The 16,555-nt window shown below is 55.6% G+C and overlaps 1 protein-coding gene across 1 annotated transcript; it reads left to right on the forward strand.

Annotated features, from left to right (window-relative positions):
* The first annotated feature begins 3,743 nt into the window (after positions 1 to 3,743).
* Positions 3,744 to 16,555, forward strand: LOC143163006 (ras-related and estrogen-regulated growth inhibitor-like). Its single transcript, XM_076343612.1, has 4 exons — positions 3,744 to 3,863; positions 11,967 to 12,023; positions 13,547 to 13,620; positions 14,289 to 16,555. The coding sequence occupies exons 1-4, from the start codon at positions 3,767 to 3,769 to the stop codon at positions 14,772 to 14,774; spliced, it is 714 nt and encodes a 237-aa protein (XP_076199727.1). The 5' UTR covers positions 3,744 to 3,766; the 3' UTR covers positions 14,775 to 16,555.

Below are 16,555 nucleotides of genomic sequence, written 5' to 3' on the forward strand. Positions count from 1 at the left end.
GCAACACAGCTGATGAGAGCTCATCGATTCCAATTTGTTAGAAAAACAAATAAATTGGAAAGGGTAACCTCTTGCAGACTTCATGCTTGGATCTTAGCATCTATCAGCAGACCTCATCTAGCAGAGCTGTTAAATAATTTTTCTGCTGTTTTATTCCCCAAGGAAGGGTGCATACTGCTGTGGTTTAACCCGGCAGGCAGCTAAACACCACACAGCTGTTCACTCACTCCCCCCGCCTCCAGTGGGATGGGGGAGAGAATCGGGGGAAAAAAAGTAAAATTCAAGGGTTGAGATAAAGACAGTTTAATAGGACAGAAAAGGAAGGGAAAATAATAATAATGATAAAAGAATATACAAAATAAGTGATGCACAATGCAGTTGCTCACCACCCACCGACCGATGCCCAGCCAGTTCCTGAGCAGCGGTCACCGCCCCCCCAGCTAACTCCCCCCAGTTTATATGCTGAACATGACATCATATGGTGTGGAATATCCCTTTGGCCGGTTTGGGTCGGCTGTCCTGGCTGTGCCCCCTCCCGGCTTCTCGCTGGCAGGGCATGAAAAGCTGAAAAGTCCGTGACTAGTATAAGCACTACTTAGCAATAACTAAAACATCAGCGTGTTATCAACATTATTCTCATCCTAAATCCAAAACACAGCACTGTACCAGCTGCTAGGAAGGAAATTAACTCTATCCCAGCCAAAACCAGGGCAATACGAAGATGGTTGGCTAGCACCTTCCATCGGGGGAGATCAGCAAACACCAGCCTGGTGCATGGAAATTAGACCTGGTTTAACAGCAGAGCTGATGGAGGAGCAAGGACCTAGCCGAAACCCACTTAGGGACACTTCAGCTAAGCTTAGCAAAGCTAAGAGTGGACTTAACCTAGTCTCCTGCTAGAAGCAGAGGTGAGTTTTAAGCATCCAGGAGCACAGGTGGCTCCTGGATGCATTTGCCACAAGTTGGGATGAACCCAGGCCAAAACATACACAGGCTTTACCCAGGGCACACAAGGGCAGGAGCTGTGCTACATAGCCCTCCTCCCTCGCACCATAGTCGTGATGGCTTCTGGTGGCAAGCTGACCGACGTTCAATTTCCCAGCTGAAAACCCTCTGGCATGCTGCCCGTCTTCAGCTGAGCCAACTGGTGGCTCGTTCTCTGCCATCGGAGTGGGAGATGTATTTCACTGGACATCGGCACTCTGTTCCTCGCTCCGGCTCGCAGAGCTCAGTGGGATGCGCACGCTTGCAAAGGGAGGAGAAAGGGCAGAACTGAGAGAGAAATCGCCGCGAGGCAGCAGGCCGAGTGTGGTACGGGGAACAAAGCAGCCCTTCTTTACAGGCAGAACCCACGCTGGAGGCTCAGGGCTGCTCGTCTGTGTCGGCACGTGCATCCCTCTCCCTCCCGACGGAGATGTGTGTGGGAGCTGACGGGCTACCGTGGCGAGGCTGTGAGTGGTGGTGGTGGTTCAGCTTTGCAGAAGAAGAGGGGGAGGTTAAGTGATTTTCCCAAGGTGATACTGGAAGTCTGTGGCAGGGCTGGCACATGAATGCAGCTATGTTGATGCTGTGCTTCAATTTTAAGCCCACCCTTCTTGTATGCTTGTTCCCACACCCCTGCAAATCCGTGCTCTTTTAATGCAAGCAAAATTAAGGCAGGTAGAAATGTATAGGTTGGGACTGCTCGGCTTCCAGCGTGGCACAACAAGGCTGCGGTGCTAATTGCTTTCCCAAGAGGTGAGGGCAGCACGCTCCTGCTGCGAGGGACTTTCGCGCAAGAGGAATCTGAACAGCCCCTGGGAGCGGTGGAAATAGTTATTCGGGATTCTTCCAGCCAGGAACCTGCCAGCCAGTTCCTGCCTTCCAAAGTGCAAGGGTTGATTTTCCATGAAATTTGACCATTTTTTGTCATGAAACTTGCAGGCAAAGAATTTTCTCTGCGGCTTCTCCCTCACTGTCAGATTTGGCTGAAATTGGGCAATGTATTCAAAAATGGTATTGAAGAAGACAGAGGACTTGATTGCAGACATCTCATTTCCGTAGTAAATTGGGCTAAAAATAGGAAAGGAACATAACGGAGACTTCTTTTTCTTGACACCTCCCCCTTCCCCAGCTGGGAATCAGCTTTTGTCCTAAAATCTGAGGTTTATTGCTCTTGCTGTTGTCTTCTGGGCTCCAGATGTAGTCAAGCCGTGAACGTGTCTCTCGTCAGCTTTGGAGAAGCGGTGCAGGAACACGGTTGTCGCGAGTGGCTGATGCACAGATACACACACGCAGGGAAGCACACGCCAGCTTGCGATGGTAAGATGAATTTCTGGGTGAGGTCTGCTTGCTCTCCAAGGAGAGCCCTCTGGGTTCCCCCAGGACAGTCCCTGTTTTATCCAGGGCCCCTCTCTCCAGCCAGAGCTTTGCCCTGGCAGCATTAACAGCTACGGCTCTCCCGTTGGCGGCAGCAATGCTTTAGATAACCCTTCTCCCCGTTCAAGGTGAGACACCCACTTAGGCGCTGGTTGTGTGCTAATGCCTTCTGTAGGCACCAGCGATGTTTACTTTTGACACATGATACGGACTATAAATATCGGGCGGGTTTCGTGTTACCTTGAGCACCATCCAAGGCGGCGTGGATGGTCTGTGCTCTGTTGCAAGCAAAGTCACCCAAGATGGTCAGGCAGAGAGATCCCCGTGCCAGAGAAATGACTAAAGCCTTCGGAAAAGAGACCGAATCCCTAGCGCAGGCATTTAACTGCTCCACACCCTTGGTCAGGTCTCTTCTGCTGGAGTTTGCAGTGCTGGTGTCATCCGTCCACCTGCGCCGCACGGGCAAGCTGCGTCCTGGAGTTTGCTGAAGACAATCGAGATGTTGCTGGTCTTTCCCCTTCTTCCCAGCACTCCGTGCACCCACAACACACATCTATGCCCGCTCCAGCTGCTGCGCTTGTATATACACACGCACACATAACCCCTTACACTGTTGTTTAACAGCCTTGCCGTGCTGCTGCACCAAAGCACATGCAGAGTTTGGTTCCAGGCCTGATGTGAAGTCTTAGCTCTTTGATATCAATGGGGATTTAGTCACTGATTTGTGCGGAGCCAGGATTCATTCCTTACCTTGCTCGTGGTTGAGGCAGGGGCTGGGCGATGTGCTACCACCGGGGTCCGCCCAGCCGAGTTTGGTGAGGACCACACTGCACCTGAAAGATGGGACGAGGGGAAAGACTGGGGACTAAGCCAACGTGTCTTGTCTTTATTAACTTGTCTTGCACACAGAAGCGGCTGAAGATGAAATCGTGATTTCATGCAGGGATTTCGGGGGGGAGGCAGCACCCTGGCCGTGTTTCCCAGTCTGGGGAGGTGTTGCACCGCTTCTCCACTCTTTCCTCACCTTGCCCCCTTTTAGGTGAGCAGCTCTCCAGGCCAGCAACTGCCTTTCGTTTGGTGAAGGGTCCCGGCGAGAGCCACCCAGAGCTGCTTGCGAGCGGGGAAACTGAGGCGCGATGCCCGAAGCGCCCCTCTCCCAGCTTCTCCGGGACGAGGTAGGGGCCACCCCTGCTGCCTGACCCGTCTGGCCCGGGGGGCACCACCTCCGCGGGGAGGAGGAGGAGGAGGAGGAGGAGGAGGGGGGGGGGGGGCGCGTCAGTTGGGGACCGCCTGCACCGAACCCAGGGGCTGAGCCCGGCCCGGCCCTCGGGGCGGAGCCGGCGGTGCAGCGCCCGGCGGAGCGGGGAGCGCGGCGGAGCGCGGCGGAGTCCCGAGCCCCGGCCCCGGCATGAGCTTCCCGCGGCCCCTGCGCCGCTCCGTGAGCCTCAGCCCGGCCCGTACCCTGCGCCTCGTCGTGCTGGGCCAGAGCGCCGTGGGCAAGACAGGTAGGACGGGGCTCCCCGGCATCCCCCCTGCATCCCGCCGGCATCCCCCAGCATTCCCCCCCCCCCCCCCCCCCCGCGCCCCCGGGCCTCCTTCCCCGGGAAGAGGGGTCGAGCCCCCCCGGGGGTCCAGCCGGGGCTGGGCAGCAGGCAGGGGCTGTTTGAGAAAGCCGGGATGGGGAAGGAGTTTCTCCGGGGCGGCTGCGGCACCGCCCAGGTTGGACCCCGGAGCCCGTTATGTTTAAGGGCACCGAGTTTCCCTCCCCTGGAGTTTTAGCAGTGGGCGCTTCGCAGCCAGGGGCTCCTCCCAAGGGGTTTTTTCCGTGCCGGAGCGAACCCTGGCTGCGCAGCGGGTCCGGGGCTGCGGGTCAGGGTGGGACGTTGCTGACCGCGGGAGCTTTCAGGACTGAAAGCCGAGCTCAGGTTTGTGCTTTACCGGGTACTTGGAGTTTGCTGCTTGTTTTCAGCAAAGGGAGCGGAGTTTGCAGAGCCTCGTGTTACCGCGCTGGGTTTAGTTTTCCTTCAGGAAAACTCCCTTTTCCTGCACTTCGCTCAGTGCTCTCCATCGGCGGCTGCCGGGGTGGGGATTTGGGATGCTGAGCCAGGAGCACCTGAGCTCTCTCCTTCAACCCCACTCCTGCCCGGGGATCATCCTTCCACCCCTTCCCGCTCTGGGAAGCGAAGGCGAAGGCGTCCTCCGCTCCGTCTCTGCACAGCATCCAGTGTGCCAGGAGCGGGGTCAAGAGGTGTCAGTCGCTGGCAAGGAAAGGTGCGCATCCGCACGGGTCTGCGTTGTTTTTATTGCAGCGGGACAGGGGAGCAGTGATCCATGCAGAGGCTGGGGGGGGACACGGCTGGGGCTGTCGTGTCCTTGGGGACAGGGCAATGTCCTGCTGGCTTGCCACTCCGGAAAAGGCATAACCTTTAAATACGCTGCAGTGGTGGCACCTCCACCTGGCTCGCGGCCAGCAGCTTTGGCTATTGGTGCCATTGAAGTTGCATGTCCATATACAGTAACCGATGAGCCTCTTGCCTTGCTGGCCGGCGAGTTCCTCTTGCCCACTGTTAGTGAAAAATCATGATTTGCCTGATTAAATTAAAGGAGGCAACTCCCAGATCTCAATTAGCAGCCCAGCACCGGGGAGCGGGAGCATGGGAATGGGGCTCAGCTCCGGGCGTACCCAGAGCACCGGCGGGGGTCCGAGTGCAGGGTTTGGCCTCGGAAGTCCCTGCAAGCAGATGGAGCTGCGAGCAATGGTTGTACAAAGCGTACGAAACACTTTGGCTCGCGCCCCACCCCGGCCTGCACGTACGCGCTTCCCCCGTCGCCGTTAATCCCATCCAGCGCAGAGCGGGTGCCTGGGAGCTTTGGGCCCCTCCTGTGGGCAAGCGAGAGGCCGTTGTGACTCCTCCATAGGGTCGGATCATGCCAAGGGTCTTTAAAGGTTCCTTCAGCCGGGTTCGGCCCTGGCACCCTCCTCGGCGGCTGCCGTGGGACGACTGGGTATCACGCGGGGCTGATCTGCAGGGTCAGCCTCCTGTGGGTGCCTGCAACCTTCATGCCCTTCAGCAGGACTTTTTTGCCGTCCTTTTGGGCTGTGACGGTAACACAGGCCATGAAATCAGGGCAGAGGGAGGCAATCAATACCTGGCTTGTGCAGAGGAGAGCCGGAGCGTGCCAGGAACCGGGAGCAGCTCCTGGGAATGGCAGGCACGCGATCCCCTGCATGCTGGCAGCCACAGTCTTTCCCCGTCCTTGTCCCCCTGGGTGCTGTCCTGCATGTCCTCTCCTGCAAAGAGGCAGCGTGTCATCTTCACTGGGTACTGTGCCCGAGCTGCCGTGTCCTGCTGCCTGCAAGCCCCTGTGCCAGATGGAGCCAGGGGCAAGGAAATGTCTAAGTGCTTTCCCCTGCTCGGCGGGGCGGTTAACACCCTGGGTAATGGACCATGAGCATCTGGCCTGAGGGACCCGGTGCGTGACACGCAAGGAAGGAGTCAAAAGCATCAGCATCGTTGCTGGAGCTCCTGTGGGGCTGGGGAGGACGGGCTGCGGGAGGTGGCGGGGTGCTGGTCCCCAAGGCAGGGGAGAGACAGGGCTGCCCGAGCTGGCTGGGAGAGGAAGGGGAGCAATGCGTGGGGATGCCCCATTTCGGGGAAAGGAAGCAGGGGAGGGTGCAGGCGGGTTTCATCTGAACCCATCCCTGAGCTGCCAAGCTCCCAGTCCTGGCAGGATGCGAGTGGACCCCATGCCGGAGCATCACCCGGGTGAGCTTTGGGCATCCACCCCTTTGGGAAGCAGAAGCCAGGTTGGGAGAGCTGAGGGGGCCAAGGTGTGTGAACAATCAAAAGGGTAATTAAAATCTGGACAACTGCAAAAGGGAGAAAAAAACTTCAGTTCTCAGCAAAAGAGTTTGGTTCTTTGGAGCAGTTTGGAAATCTTAAAGATCCGGTGATCCGAGGTCCCAGATCCTCCAAGAGGGATGGGTTTGGGTGCAGACCCGTGGCTGAACTCCGTCGGTAGTTTAAAGCTTTGGCCTGGGTTGTGTAAATCACCTGCAGGAGGCTGTAAATCCAGCCCAGCCAGAGCTTGCATTATCTTCTGTCTTCTGCTGCTGATGCTAGCCAGTGTAAACTTTGCCATACTTCAGAGGAAAGCTCTGCTTACAAAACACGAACCGAAGATGAATTGATGCTGTAAGCCGTTACGCTTGCAAGAGAGATGTGTTATGCAGCAGCATAAACAGAGCAGCACGTGGGCACGCAGGGCTCGATGCAATGCTGGAGGTACCCAGCCAGTCCCTGCAATGGCAGGTTAATTGCGCATTGAACCATCCTGTAGTCATTCCTAGAGACCAAATTGTATATAAAATTAACCCTTTCAGCTTTGGGGCTCTCCAAGGAGAGCCCTTTCTGAGGTTACTTATGTTCAAGATGGGGGAAAAAAAAATTCCTTATAAGGCTGCGTGGATGTGCTGACTCCTCTCTGCCTGCATCCACTTCTTCCGACTGGCAGCTTCGCTTGTGTTCTTGCGCTCCAGCCAATTTTTAATCAATTTAATTGGCTCCTCTTCTCGTACAACACCATGCACTCTGGCTTTGGGTGGCTGCCTAACGTATGACACAGAATCAGGTGCTTTCTAGAAATCGAGCCTGACTTGTCTCGCTCTCCCCCTTATAATTTGGTCGCCTCTTTGAAGATGCTGGTACATGCCTCCTGCGGGATCCTTGGTTATCTCCGCAGAACAGTTTTGCTAAATTACATGCTTGTTCCACCAAATCCCTTCTCTGACGTGCAGGGTTTGAAACACAGAGGCAGCTTGGAAGGTGAGAGGATGGTGAATCCCCCAAACAGGAGCCGGGCAGGTGTAGGAGGGCAGGAGAAGCTGCTTGGGGCAGAGATGCTGGGGCTGAAGAAGCAGAAAGCCTGGCTCAGGTGGGAAGCCACGTTCCTGACCGGCATGGTGTGGGTGTGCAGAGGCACAAGACGTGGGGAACATTTGCCGATGGCCAGTTGGGACAAACTGCTCCTCAATCTGCATGGGGAAAGCAAGCTTGGTGTGGGAGTGCATCAGCCCTGCTTGGTGTTAGCTTTTCATCAACATCTTGTGTTTCTGAGGGGGTTTAATACCGTATCCTGGGTTTGGTGAGGTTTATTCTCCCTTTGCACTCTTGCTCTGTTTCCTTCCTCCTGCTGCGCTGATGCCTGGTGCGCAGCTTCTCCATCCCGTCCCTCCTGGGCTCTGCAATCCTGCCTTGCTCTCGCTGTTTTGTTTTTTTTTCCCCATTCCCACTCATTTTCCACCAATTTCCCTTTCCGCTCCTGTTGCCTTTCCAAGCCAGTTCTCAGCCTCTCTGCTGCCTTTTGCTCCTGTCCCTGCACAGCCTGTCCATACCCATTACCGTCATTAACACCTTGAAGGGCTTAAGCATCACTTCCATTAGCTGTGCTCCTGTGCTCCCTTCAGCCTCCGAACCACGGGTTTCTCTGTCTACGCCAGAAAATCACACCCAGGCATCGATGGTGCATTTTCGAAGCAGCTGCATTGGAAAGATGTTATATACAAAAGGCCATGTGGAGGGTTTTGCTTTGAACCCGTGTATCGGCAGCATCAGGCGCGTGGATCGGCTCCTGAGCACCAAGGCAGCCTGGAAGGTCGTTTGAATTAGCTTAGACCTCGACGACCAAGTGTGAAGATTAGTTGTGTTGCCTCACTCTTTCCAAAGGTAAAGAGCAAGAGGTTTCTGAAACAGCATCTGAGAGGGTGTTTGCGCTGCTGCTGACTTTTCTCCCTGAAATGCAGCTCTGTAGGGAAGATCCAAGGGCAAGAGGAAAGCTCTCTCGCTCTGCAAAGATGGAGAGCTGCTTTCGGAGATGCTAGTGCTTTCCAAGTCCACCCTGTTGCATCCTAAAGGCAATTCCCTGCAGAAAGATATTCTGGAGGGTGGGGATGGAGATGAAGGCAGGTAGAAAAATAAGCCTTTGGGCTTGGCCAGGGTGTCCTTTGCCAGCAGAAGGGGTCTCAGGCGATGCAGTTGGTCACCTGCGGCGATCTCTTTTCAAGACTGGTCGCTTCTCCCGCTGATGCGAAAGCTCCTCCAGCGCCAGGGAGTTTCAGGGACTGGATCCTGCACCGCCTCCTTTCATCTTTTCTGAGCAGAGGAGGTGTAATGTTTGAATCTCCTGTTGCGTTTGCTCCGTTGCGTTTTCAGCTCCACGACCCAGAGCCGGGTTCCCATGGCGCTGCCGATATGGGGCTGCTACTGAATTACCCCCCGGCGGCCGGAGCTGTGGAGTTTCTCCTCGGTCCGAGCCAAGCTGCAAACCGCAGCCCCAGCGTGCAGACACATCCCCACCCGCCTCCTCTGCATGGCTGCCGGTCTCTGCCAAATCACCACCACCCAGTAGTTATCCCATCCTGGACGAGACGACCCGTTTTAGCGAGCCACTGCGGGCTCTGTACGTCATGCCCTCGCTCTGTGCATGGCTGAACAGCGCCTTGGGCTTTGCTCTCATTCCTTCTTCCCTGTGAAAGCCCAGGAGTGACCCCTCGCTCTCTGCAGTCACAGGCTCCAAGCCATGGGTTTCCCTTGCCAGGCAAAGGAGTTCTCTTGCCGTAAGCCCCTGGCGTAGCCTTGGAGGCAAGTTTTCCACTGCTGGTAAATTGATGGCAGCCACACACCACCCGCTCCTCCTCGCCTCTCCAGTATCTCCCCTTCAGCCCAAGCATCATCGCCTCCTCGCAGCTCTCCCAGGGTTTTTTTGTGGGGTGCTTGAGGCTGCAGGTGTGAAAAGTCAAGTAAAAATTATGTCAGCTTTGCTTCAAAGCAAAAACATGTCTCCAGCCAGCTCTTCAGTGCCGTGTTCCTGCATCTGCCCTTGGGATATTGCTAGCCTCGCTCTGCTCTTCCTGAAATGAAGCTGGCTTGGTAGCAGCTCACCAACGGCTTGGTAGCATCTCACCTGCTTCTGCCCATTTTCATGAGCACCAGTCTCCTCTTGTCACCTCCCTGTGCCATCCAGGGTGCCAGCAAGGGGACCATGATGGCCCTGCTGTGGCCCCGGGGGCTGCTGCGGTGCCAGGGGAGGCTTCCCCGTGTGCCAGCTCTGGAGCAGGAGACTGATAAAACCCAGCACTTATCAGGGCAGGGACAGATGCGTTTTTGTGGCCCTTTGGCCACATTGGGAACATTTAGCAAAGCTTGATGCTCTGTTAGCAGGAGTGACAGGTACACTCTGGCTGCCTCCCTGCCCCGTTCAGACCAGCAGGATTGTCAGCGCCTCCAAATTGCTTTGTTCCTTAGAAAGCCTTTGCTTTTTCCCTTGTTTCCCATTTCTGGCCATTTGGCTGCAGAGCCTCAGCCCTGTCTGCTGTCCCCATTGCTGGAAATACCCATCTAGAGACCTTGCACAATGGCAAAGCTTTTGCTACCCCTTACAGAAAAATATAAGGAGTCTCTCTGATTTTTTTTTTTTGCAGTCCCCAGAGAGCTTGCCCACCTCAAACAAGACCTTGCTCTGGAGCCGAGACTGTCTCCTTCAGCCTGGCTGGATGGAGAGAGATGATGAGAGGCAGTACTTTTCCCCAGCAAGCAGAAAGCCCTTACCATGTTTGATGGAGCTATCAGGCAAGCCTCCAGCATCAGCAGACCTCCACCCAGCCTAGCATTAGAGTATAATTTGGGCTTCACATCTCCCAGTCTCTGGTGCAGGGAGATGTGGTAATTGGATAAGAGGGGTTTAATTGCCCGCACTGTCGTGCTGTGGCTGTTCCTGCCTTTCCTTGCCTTTGCAAGGAGGAAAAATCGGGCCAAATGATTTGATCTCCATGTTGATGCTGTGCCAGCAGACAGAAGGGGCAGAGGTGTTTTTGCAGCGGGGGGGTTGCTTCATCCCACTGCATGCCGGAGAGCTGCCGGGGAGCAGGACTCCTTGCAAGGAGGAAACAGAGTCAATGGGCCCCGCTTGTGCCCAGCATCCCCATGCTGGGGACGTGAATTCCGAGGCGCAGGCATGGCAGGAAGGTGAGGTGTTCACCCAGGGGTGGGCTGGTCCTTGGGGCATCTGCTCAGCTCTTGCTCCACCAGCTCCTAATGCCACCGGGTGCCTTTCCGGGGCTGGTTTTGCTGCAACACGTGGCTGGCGTAAGGAGGACCTCCCGGTTTGCTGTGCCCTGTGCTCCTCCGACTTCGGCCTTTTGATGAATTTCATGAGATTTGGTGCCAACGGCCTTCCTTTCTCCGTGTGGTGTGCCTGGGTCAGGTTAAACAAACAGTGCTGAAATTCATGAGACCCATCCAGGCAGTTATACCGTCAGCGCCAGTGATATAAAGGGAGAGCCTGGCCTGGCACCGACTTGCCCCCACATTGAGCTCGCCGTTGGAAAGTGGTTGGCTGGAGGCCACCGAGGGGATCACTCACCTGGCATAAAACTTAAGCACGTGCATAAATCTTTGCAGAATCAAGGCCAGAAAATGCAATTTATCAACCCCAACCGTGCAGGAAAGTGAATTCCACATGCGAGGAGCTGCCTTTTGCCTGCATGTCTGGGTGCATTCGCGGGGTGCAGCTCTGCCTGGACTTTGCCTGCTGCTGTCTGCTGAGCATGGTGAAACGCCTGCGGTCTTGGACGCCTCCTGCGGAGCCCGACCACCTCTTGCTGCCGCTTTCGGGGCTCCCGAGCTGCTGCGTCCGCGCGACCTGGAAGGACGTTTCTGACAGCAGCAGTGCAGGAGAGGTTGCTGTGCCTGGCAAGGCGAGAGATTGGGTTAGCCAATGTTGTGGGGGCCGTCGGTGCTTTCCATTGCCATTGGGCTGCATTTCATTGACGTGACGGGCGTTTTTCTGCTGACAACGAGCAGGCAGCTTTGGGCAGAGGTGCCTGGTGCTGGACAGAGACCTCTTCCTCTGCCTGGGACATCCTGTCGCGCAGTGGGTTTCGGTCCGTGATGCAAACATTTGCAAAGAACATGCAAAAACTATCTAGCCTTTTCCCAGGGCTGCAATGAGGTTATTTTGAAATGCCCAATGTCTACGAGCTCTGGAAATGCTTTAGGCTGCATAGGAGAGGTGAGGTGCAAGCTGTCAGCCTGGGTGGGCTCCTGCCTGTCCTGACGCGCTTTTCCTGCATTGTACACGGGGTGAAGCAAGGCAGAGGACAGCCTGCACAGGGCTGTGCCATCATCCAAGGACTTTCGGGGGAGAAAAGAGGGCTTGTAACAATCCTGGTCCAAGGCATCCACCTGGGCAACCGTGATCCTTTCCCAGTCTGCTTCACCCTCACCTTTTGCCACTAAGATCTGGCAATTTGCTGCTTTATTGTAGTCTTCTCTGGTCATCACAGGGCAGCCCCGGCCAGCATGCAGCAGTGACCCAGCCTGTTTAGGCGCCTTTGAAGACATTTTTCCCAACCCTGCAATAACCCGTGGTCCTCATGGGGCCGGGTTTGCAGCATCGCTGCTGGGATGTCTTCTCCTGGTACCCACATGGGCACTTTCCTGTGAGGCTGGGGCAGATCTTTGCTCCATCCCTCCTGCCTCAATTAGCCGATGTTTCTCTGCAGTTTGATCTGACAACTGTAACTGGATTTGTTGTGGTTTTTTTTACAGCATTGACCGTAAGATTCATCACCAGGAGATTCATTGGAGACTACGACCCAACCCTAGGTAGGTAAAGTCCTTTTTCTTGTTGCTTTCGCTGCTGCCACTGGCTCAGCCTGGAGACTCTGGTGCACCCAGTGCCGCTCCGGCAGAGCTGACTCTGCTCCCAAACTCACCGTATTCGTTCCTCTTCCTCCTTGACCAGACTGGCAGCGGTCCGAGTCACCAGCCATCATGGCACCTCCCTGGCTCTTGCATCCCTTTTTCCTTTTCTGTTGTTTCGTTAAGTCAAAATCTGTTGGGGCGAGCCATCAGCATCGCACAAGGAAGCACGTGCTTAGTCATCCTCAAGCAATTTGCTGGGAGGTGGCTTTTAAGGGGAAGGAGGTATCTAAGCCACTGGAGCAGTGGCTAGTGCTTTCCTGTCTTCTAGGGTTGTTTTTTTTTGCATTTGGGTTTGAGGTTTTTTGGGCACTGAAGTCATGTCCCTGCCAAAGTGTCCCAGAAATGACCGGTCACTGCCTGTGCATCCTTCTGCCTAACCCTTGCTGTCACCCACCGGGATGGGAAATTTGGGAAGTATCTGTGTTGCTCTAACCCAGCTGGTTCACAGGGGACCCAAGGGAAAGGCTTAGTTTGAAAAACAACCCTGCCATTGCCCTCTCTGTCCTTTACATCCCTGCTCCTCGCTTGTTATGGTAAGCGATGCTTTTTTTCCCTGGAGTACAACTTGTTTTTCCTCTCTGCCTGCTGCTTCTTCCTCCTGTTAGGCTCGCTCCATATGGTGTGATAAAACACAGAGACCATAGGGTGAGTGTACCTGGTGCTTCCCCGTGTTGGAGGAGGCAGAAGGTGCCTGGTTTATCCCGTAGATGGCCAAGCCAAGAGGGTTTCTACCCTGTCATGCGGTGGCACACGAACCCTGGCGTGACCGACGTGCTCCATCTGCACGCAGCGAGGCGTCCCGTCGAGCATGCTGCGCCCAGAGTGGTTGCTAAGCAAAGTGCCGGCTCGTTTTACTGCCTGATGACATTAGTGAAGCTTGAAGCGGTTTTTGTGCTGGAAGAGCTGCCCAGACGCACGCCTTGCAGCTGCTTTTGTTGCTTGGTTAGAAGGGAGCCGCTCCCCCACTGCTTTGGAGTAGGAGTTCGACGCCGGCTGGGTAAAGGGCTGGGTTAGGAGCATGAGCAGGGTCTAAAACAAAACCCAGCTTTTCATACCCTCCTGCTGAGCCCCTCTTCGTTTGCAGAAGCATCACTCCATGACCGCTTTTTGCTCCAACGCTTCGGTCACCGTTGCCCTTTTATTTCCAGCAAGGCGAAAGCCGGCCAGGTGCTGGCTGGGGGTCTCCGCTGCCCGTCGGAGATGCTAGGCTCAACGCTGTGGGCGCAGGGCTGCCCTTCCCAGACACGGGGAGACAGGCTGAGGACCAATTCAAGACGTGGACTCGAAACAGAGGCCACATGGGCTGTAGATTGCAGCAGGTGAAAATTGACTTCTCCAGTACGGCTTGCATCGAGGCCACCTGGGTTGTCATTTGCTACCCGGGGGCTTCTCTCACACATGCTTTTCTGTCTGTCCTCCTCCAGAAATGATTTACAGACACATGGCTGTCATCGACGGGGAGATGGTGCACTTCGAGATCCTCGATACGGCGGGACAGGTGAGCTCACGCCGTTTCATAGCTGGCTGACCCTGGAAAATACCATCATGGAAGTGCGACTTGCCATTGAAGGCAATCCGTGCTCTTCCACCAGCTTTAATCTGTTGTGTCTGAAATATTGATCAAGACGTGTTTATCTCGGAAAAAGGATGTTTTGGAGAATTTATGTCTCTCCAACATCAATTACAGTGTGGCTTCAGCTAAATATTTCCCCATTCCCCTTACTGGTGTGCAGCGCAGCTCTGCTCCCCACGTCGGTGGAGCATTCTGACGACAGGGAGACAGCTCAAGGGAGCAGGGGGGTTCTGGGTCGAAGGAGCCGCCAAGCACCGGGATTGCGGGCGATGGAGAGCCCTGTGCTGGCTTCCCATCTAGCAACAGCCCTACCTTTGCATAGCCGCTTTAGAGGCACTAACTCTCCCCTCGTCCACATCAGGATGGGGCTGATTGCTGTCTCCATCTGTCATTTTGCCCAACCCAACAAATTCCTGCCTTGGGCTATCTGTGTTGCTTTGCACGTCGCTGCTGTGTGCAAGCCCAGGGCGAAAACCCTTCAGGGAGATGGTGACGGGCCCCCTTGGGAGGTTTTCTAGGTTGCAACCAGCAGTGTTGGTATTTAGGAGATGTTGGGGCTTCTGGTGTTAATACAAGCTTGTCTGCCCTGGCAGGAGGAGGATTCCCTGCAGATAGAGGAGAAGATCAAATGGGGCGATGGCTTCGCTGTGGTCTACTCGGTGACGGACAGGTGCAGCTTTGACGAGGTCATGCGGCTGTGTTTCCTCATCAACCACATCCACTCGAGCCCCAAGCGGAGCAGCGGGAGCGAGCAGCCCCCCGTGGTCATCGTGGGCAACAAGAAGGACTTGCAGTTCGACAGGATGGTGTCCACGGAGGATGGCGAAAACCTCTCCAAAGCCTTGAAGCTTCCTTTCTACGAGATCTCCACCCGGGACAGCTATGAAGAGACCGTGGCAGTGTTCAACGCCCTCTACCAGGAGCTCATGAGACAGGGGCATTTCTCCCCGGGCTCCTTCAAGAGGAGGACAGTGTCGAAGCTGATGGAGAAGATCCCCAAGATGCAAGCCAGCTCCACCTTGAACTCAGCAGGCCGGAGCCTCAGCTTTAACTCCTTCAGGGACTATATCCCCGAGTGAGCCTTCCCGTGCGGAGGCAAGAGCAACGGCCGAGCCGGGACCGAGGGACAGGTTATCCTGCTGCGAGGGCACCCGCTGCTTCAGCCCCAGGGTTGAGGGGCAGCTCGTGGGGCTGTGCTGGCTCCCAGGAGGGGAAGGTTAAGACGTGGGGAGGGTGGGATTGGGGTCCAACAGCCTTTTAAAGCCTGTAGGTTTTTACAAATGGGCTTTGCGTCGGCAAGGAAGATGTTCTTCGTCCATCTTACCCCTTTGCTCCTTCTTCCTCCTCCTGCATGGCTGAAGTCGGTAGCGAAGGTGGTTCGTGGTGACTTCAGTGGTGTTGGGTCAACCCTTGCAGGCTCAGAGGTGTTTCAGCGGGGATCAGACCCAGCACAAACACGTCTGTATGGGTTTTCCTGCTCCCCTAAGAAAGCTTGCTGGGTCTGTTTGTGCCCCGAAGCGTGCACCCAGAACGCCGGGGTGACCCCGAGGGTCGTGCTGGCTCCTGGGCTGTCGTCAGCCATCCCTGTCCTGGGGAAAATGGCCATTGCTTCTGCTGCTCAGTGTTGCTGGTGGGTAAAATCCCCTGTGTTTAGCGGTGGCTACTCAAAACCTTTCCAGCCTGGTTGGCTGCTCCGGGCGGGTGGTCGCTGCCCACATCCGCCACTTGGTGCCCCCAGACCCACCCACCACATGGGTCGGTGGGTGGCGGCGGGCTGTGTCCCCCTCTGCCTTTGCTGTGGCCCTCCCTGAAGAGCCAGACCAGCTGGTTTGCCCATCTGCAGCCACCAGCGTCCGTCTGTCGGAGCCCGGGGCTGCGTTTCCATCCCGGTTTTCCCCTGGGTTTGTGAACTGAAGCGGCTCGCAGAGGGGCAGACCCCCACAGACCCCCGCATCCCCCCCACCTGTGGAGGAGCTGCAGGGCCCCAGCTCTGCTGGAGCCCTTCTCCCTCCCTGGCTGCTCACGGGCTGGCACCAAGGGCATGTTTAAAAGCAAAATGGAGATCTGTTTACAGTGGGGGAAAAAAAGCCTGTTAATCCCTGGCTTTTCTAAAAAATCATTTTTTAACATTTCAGGCTCCTTGGCGCACTCTCCTTTAATAACACTGTAAATAAAATCCTGGGCAAAGGGCAGCGAAGGCGGCAGATATTGTTGCTCCATCTCAGGCTGAAGGCACTGTGTGCTCGGTGCTTTGCTGGGATTTCTGCCTTTGCCGGGTCTGCCCCTTATTTTATATCTCCATCTCGCTCGGGGCAGCCCATCTTCAAGGGGAGGCAAATCAAACAGACTGCATTTCTGATGTATGTTGAAACCTTAGGCTAAGATCACGCTTCTTCATCCTAGAGGAACAGTATTCCTGGGGCAGCTTCTCCCGTTAATGCCTTTGCCCTGCGACTCAGCTGAGCACAGCGTGAGCAAAACCTCTGGGTGGCAATTTGAAGCACGGATGCAACGGAGCTGATACCGGGAGGTGCAAATGATGCTCCTTGCAGGGACCCCCTTGTCTGCTTATTAATTGCCCTGTCCCCAAAGGGAAAATCGCCGTGGCCTGAGAATTTGTCTTTTTGCACAGAGACGGGGCAGCAAAGGCACGGAAAGGAGCAGGGCTTGCAGCTAGCAGCACCTTCTCCCTGCGGCATCGTTTATCTCCCTCCCTCCCGCCTGACGCAGAGTGCTGCGTTGCCGTTCAAGGTGAATGTGCTGGAAGACCTGTGTTGTAACACGCTCGTGTGTCCCCCCGTAGTGACCTATCACATTGTCTGCTGCTGTGTCCTGTGGCAATAAAAGCCAAGTTAGCAAA

The sequence above is a fragment of the Aptenodytes patagonicus genome, chromosome 7 (genome assembly GCF_965638725.1).
Source record: "Aptenodytes patagonicus chromosome 7, bAptPat1.pri.cur, whole genome shotgun sequence".
In the NCBI taxonomy this organism is placed as follows: Eukaryota; Metazoa; Chordata; class Aves; order Sphenisciformes; family Spheniscidae; genus Aptenodytes; species Aptenodytes patagonicus.

Coding starts and splice junctions, on each gene's coding strand:
- LOC143163006 (XM_076343612.1), top strand. CDS start 3,767: ATGAGCTTCCCGCGGCCCCTGCGCCGCTCCGTGAGCCTCAGCCCGGCC. Junction 3,864..11,966: donor GAGCGCCGTGGGCAAGACAG/GTAGGACGGGGC, acceptor TTTTTTTTACAG/CATTGACCGTAAGATTCATC. Junction 12,024..13,546: donor AGACTACGACCCAACCCTAG/GTAGGTAAAGTC, acceptor GTCCTCCTCCAG/AAATGATTTACAGACACATG.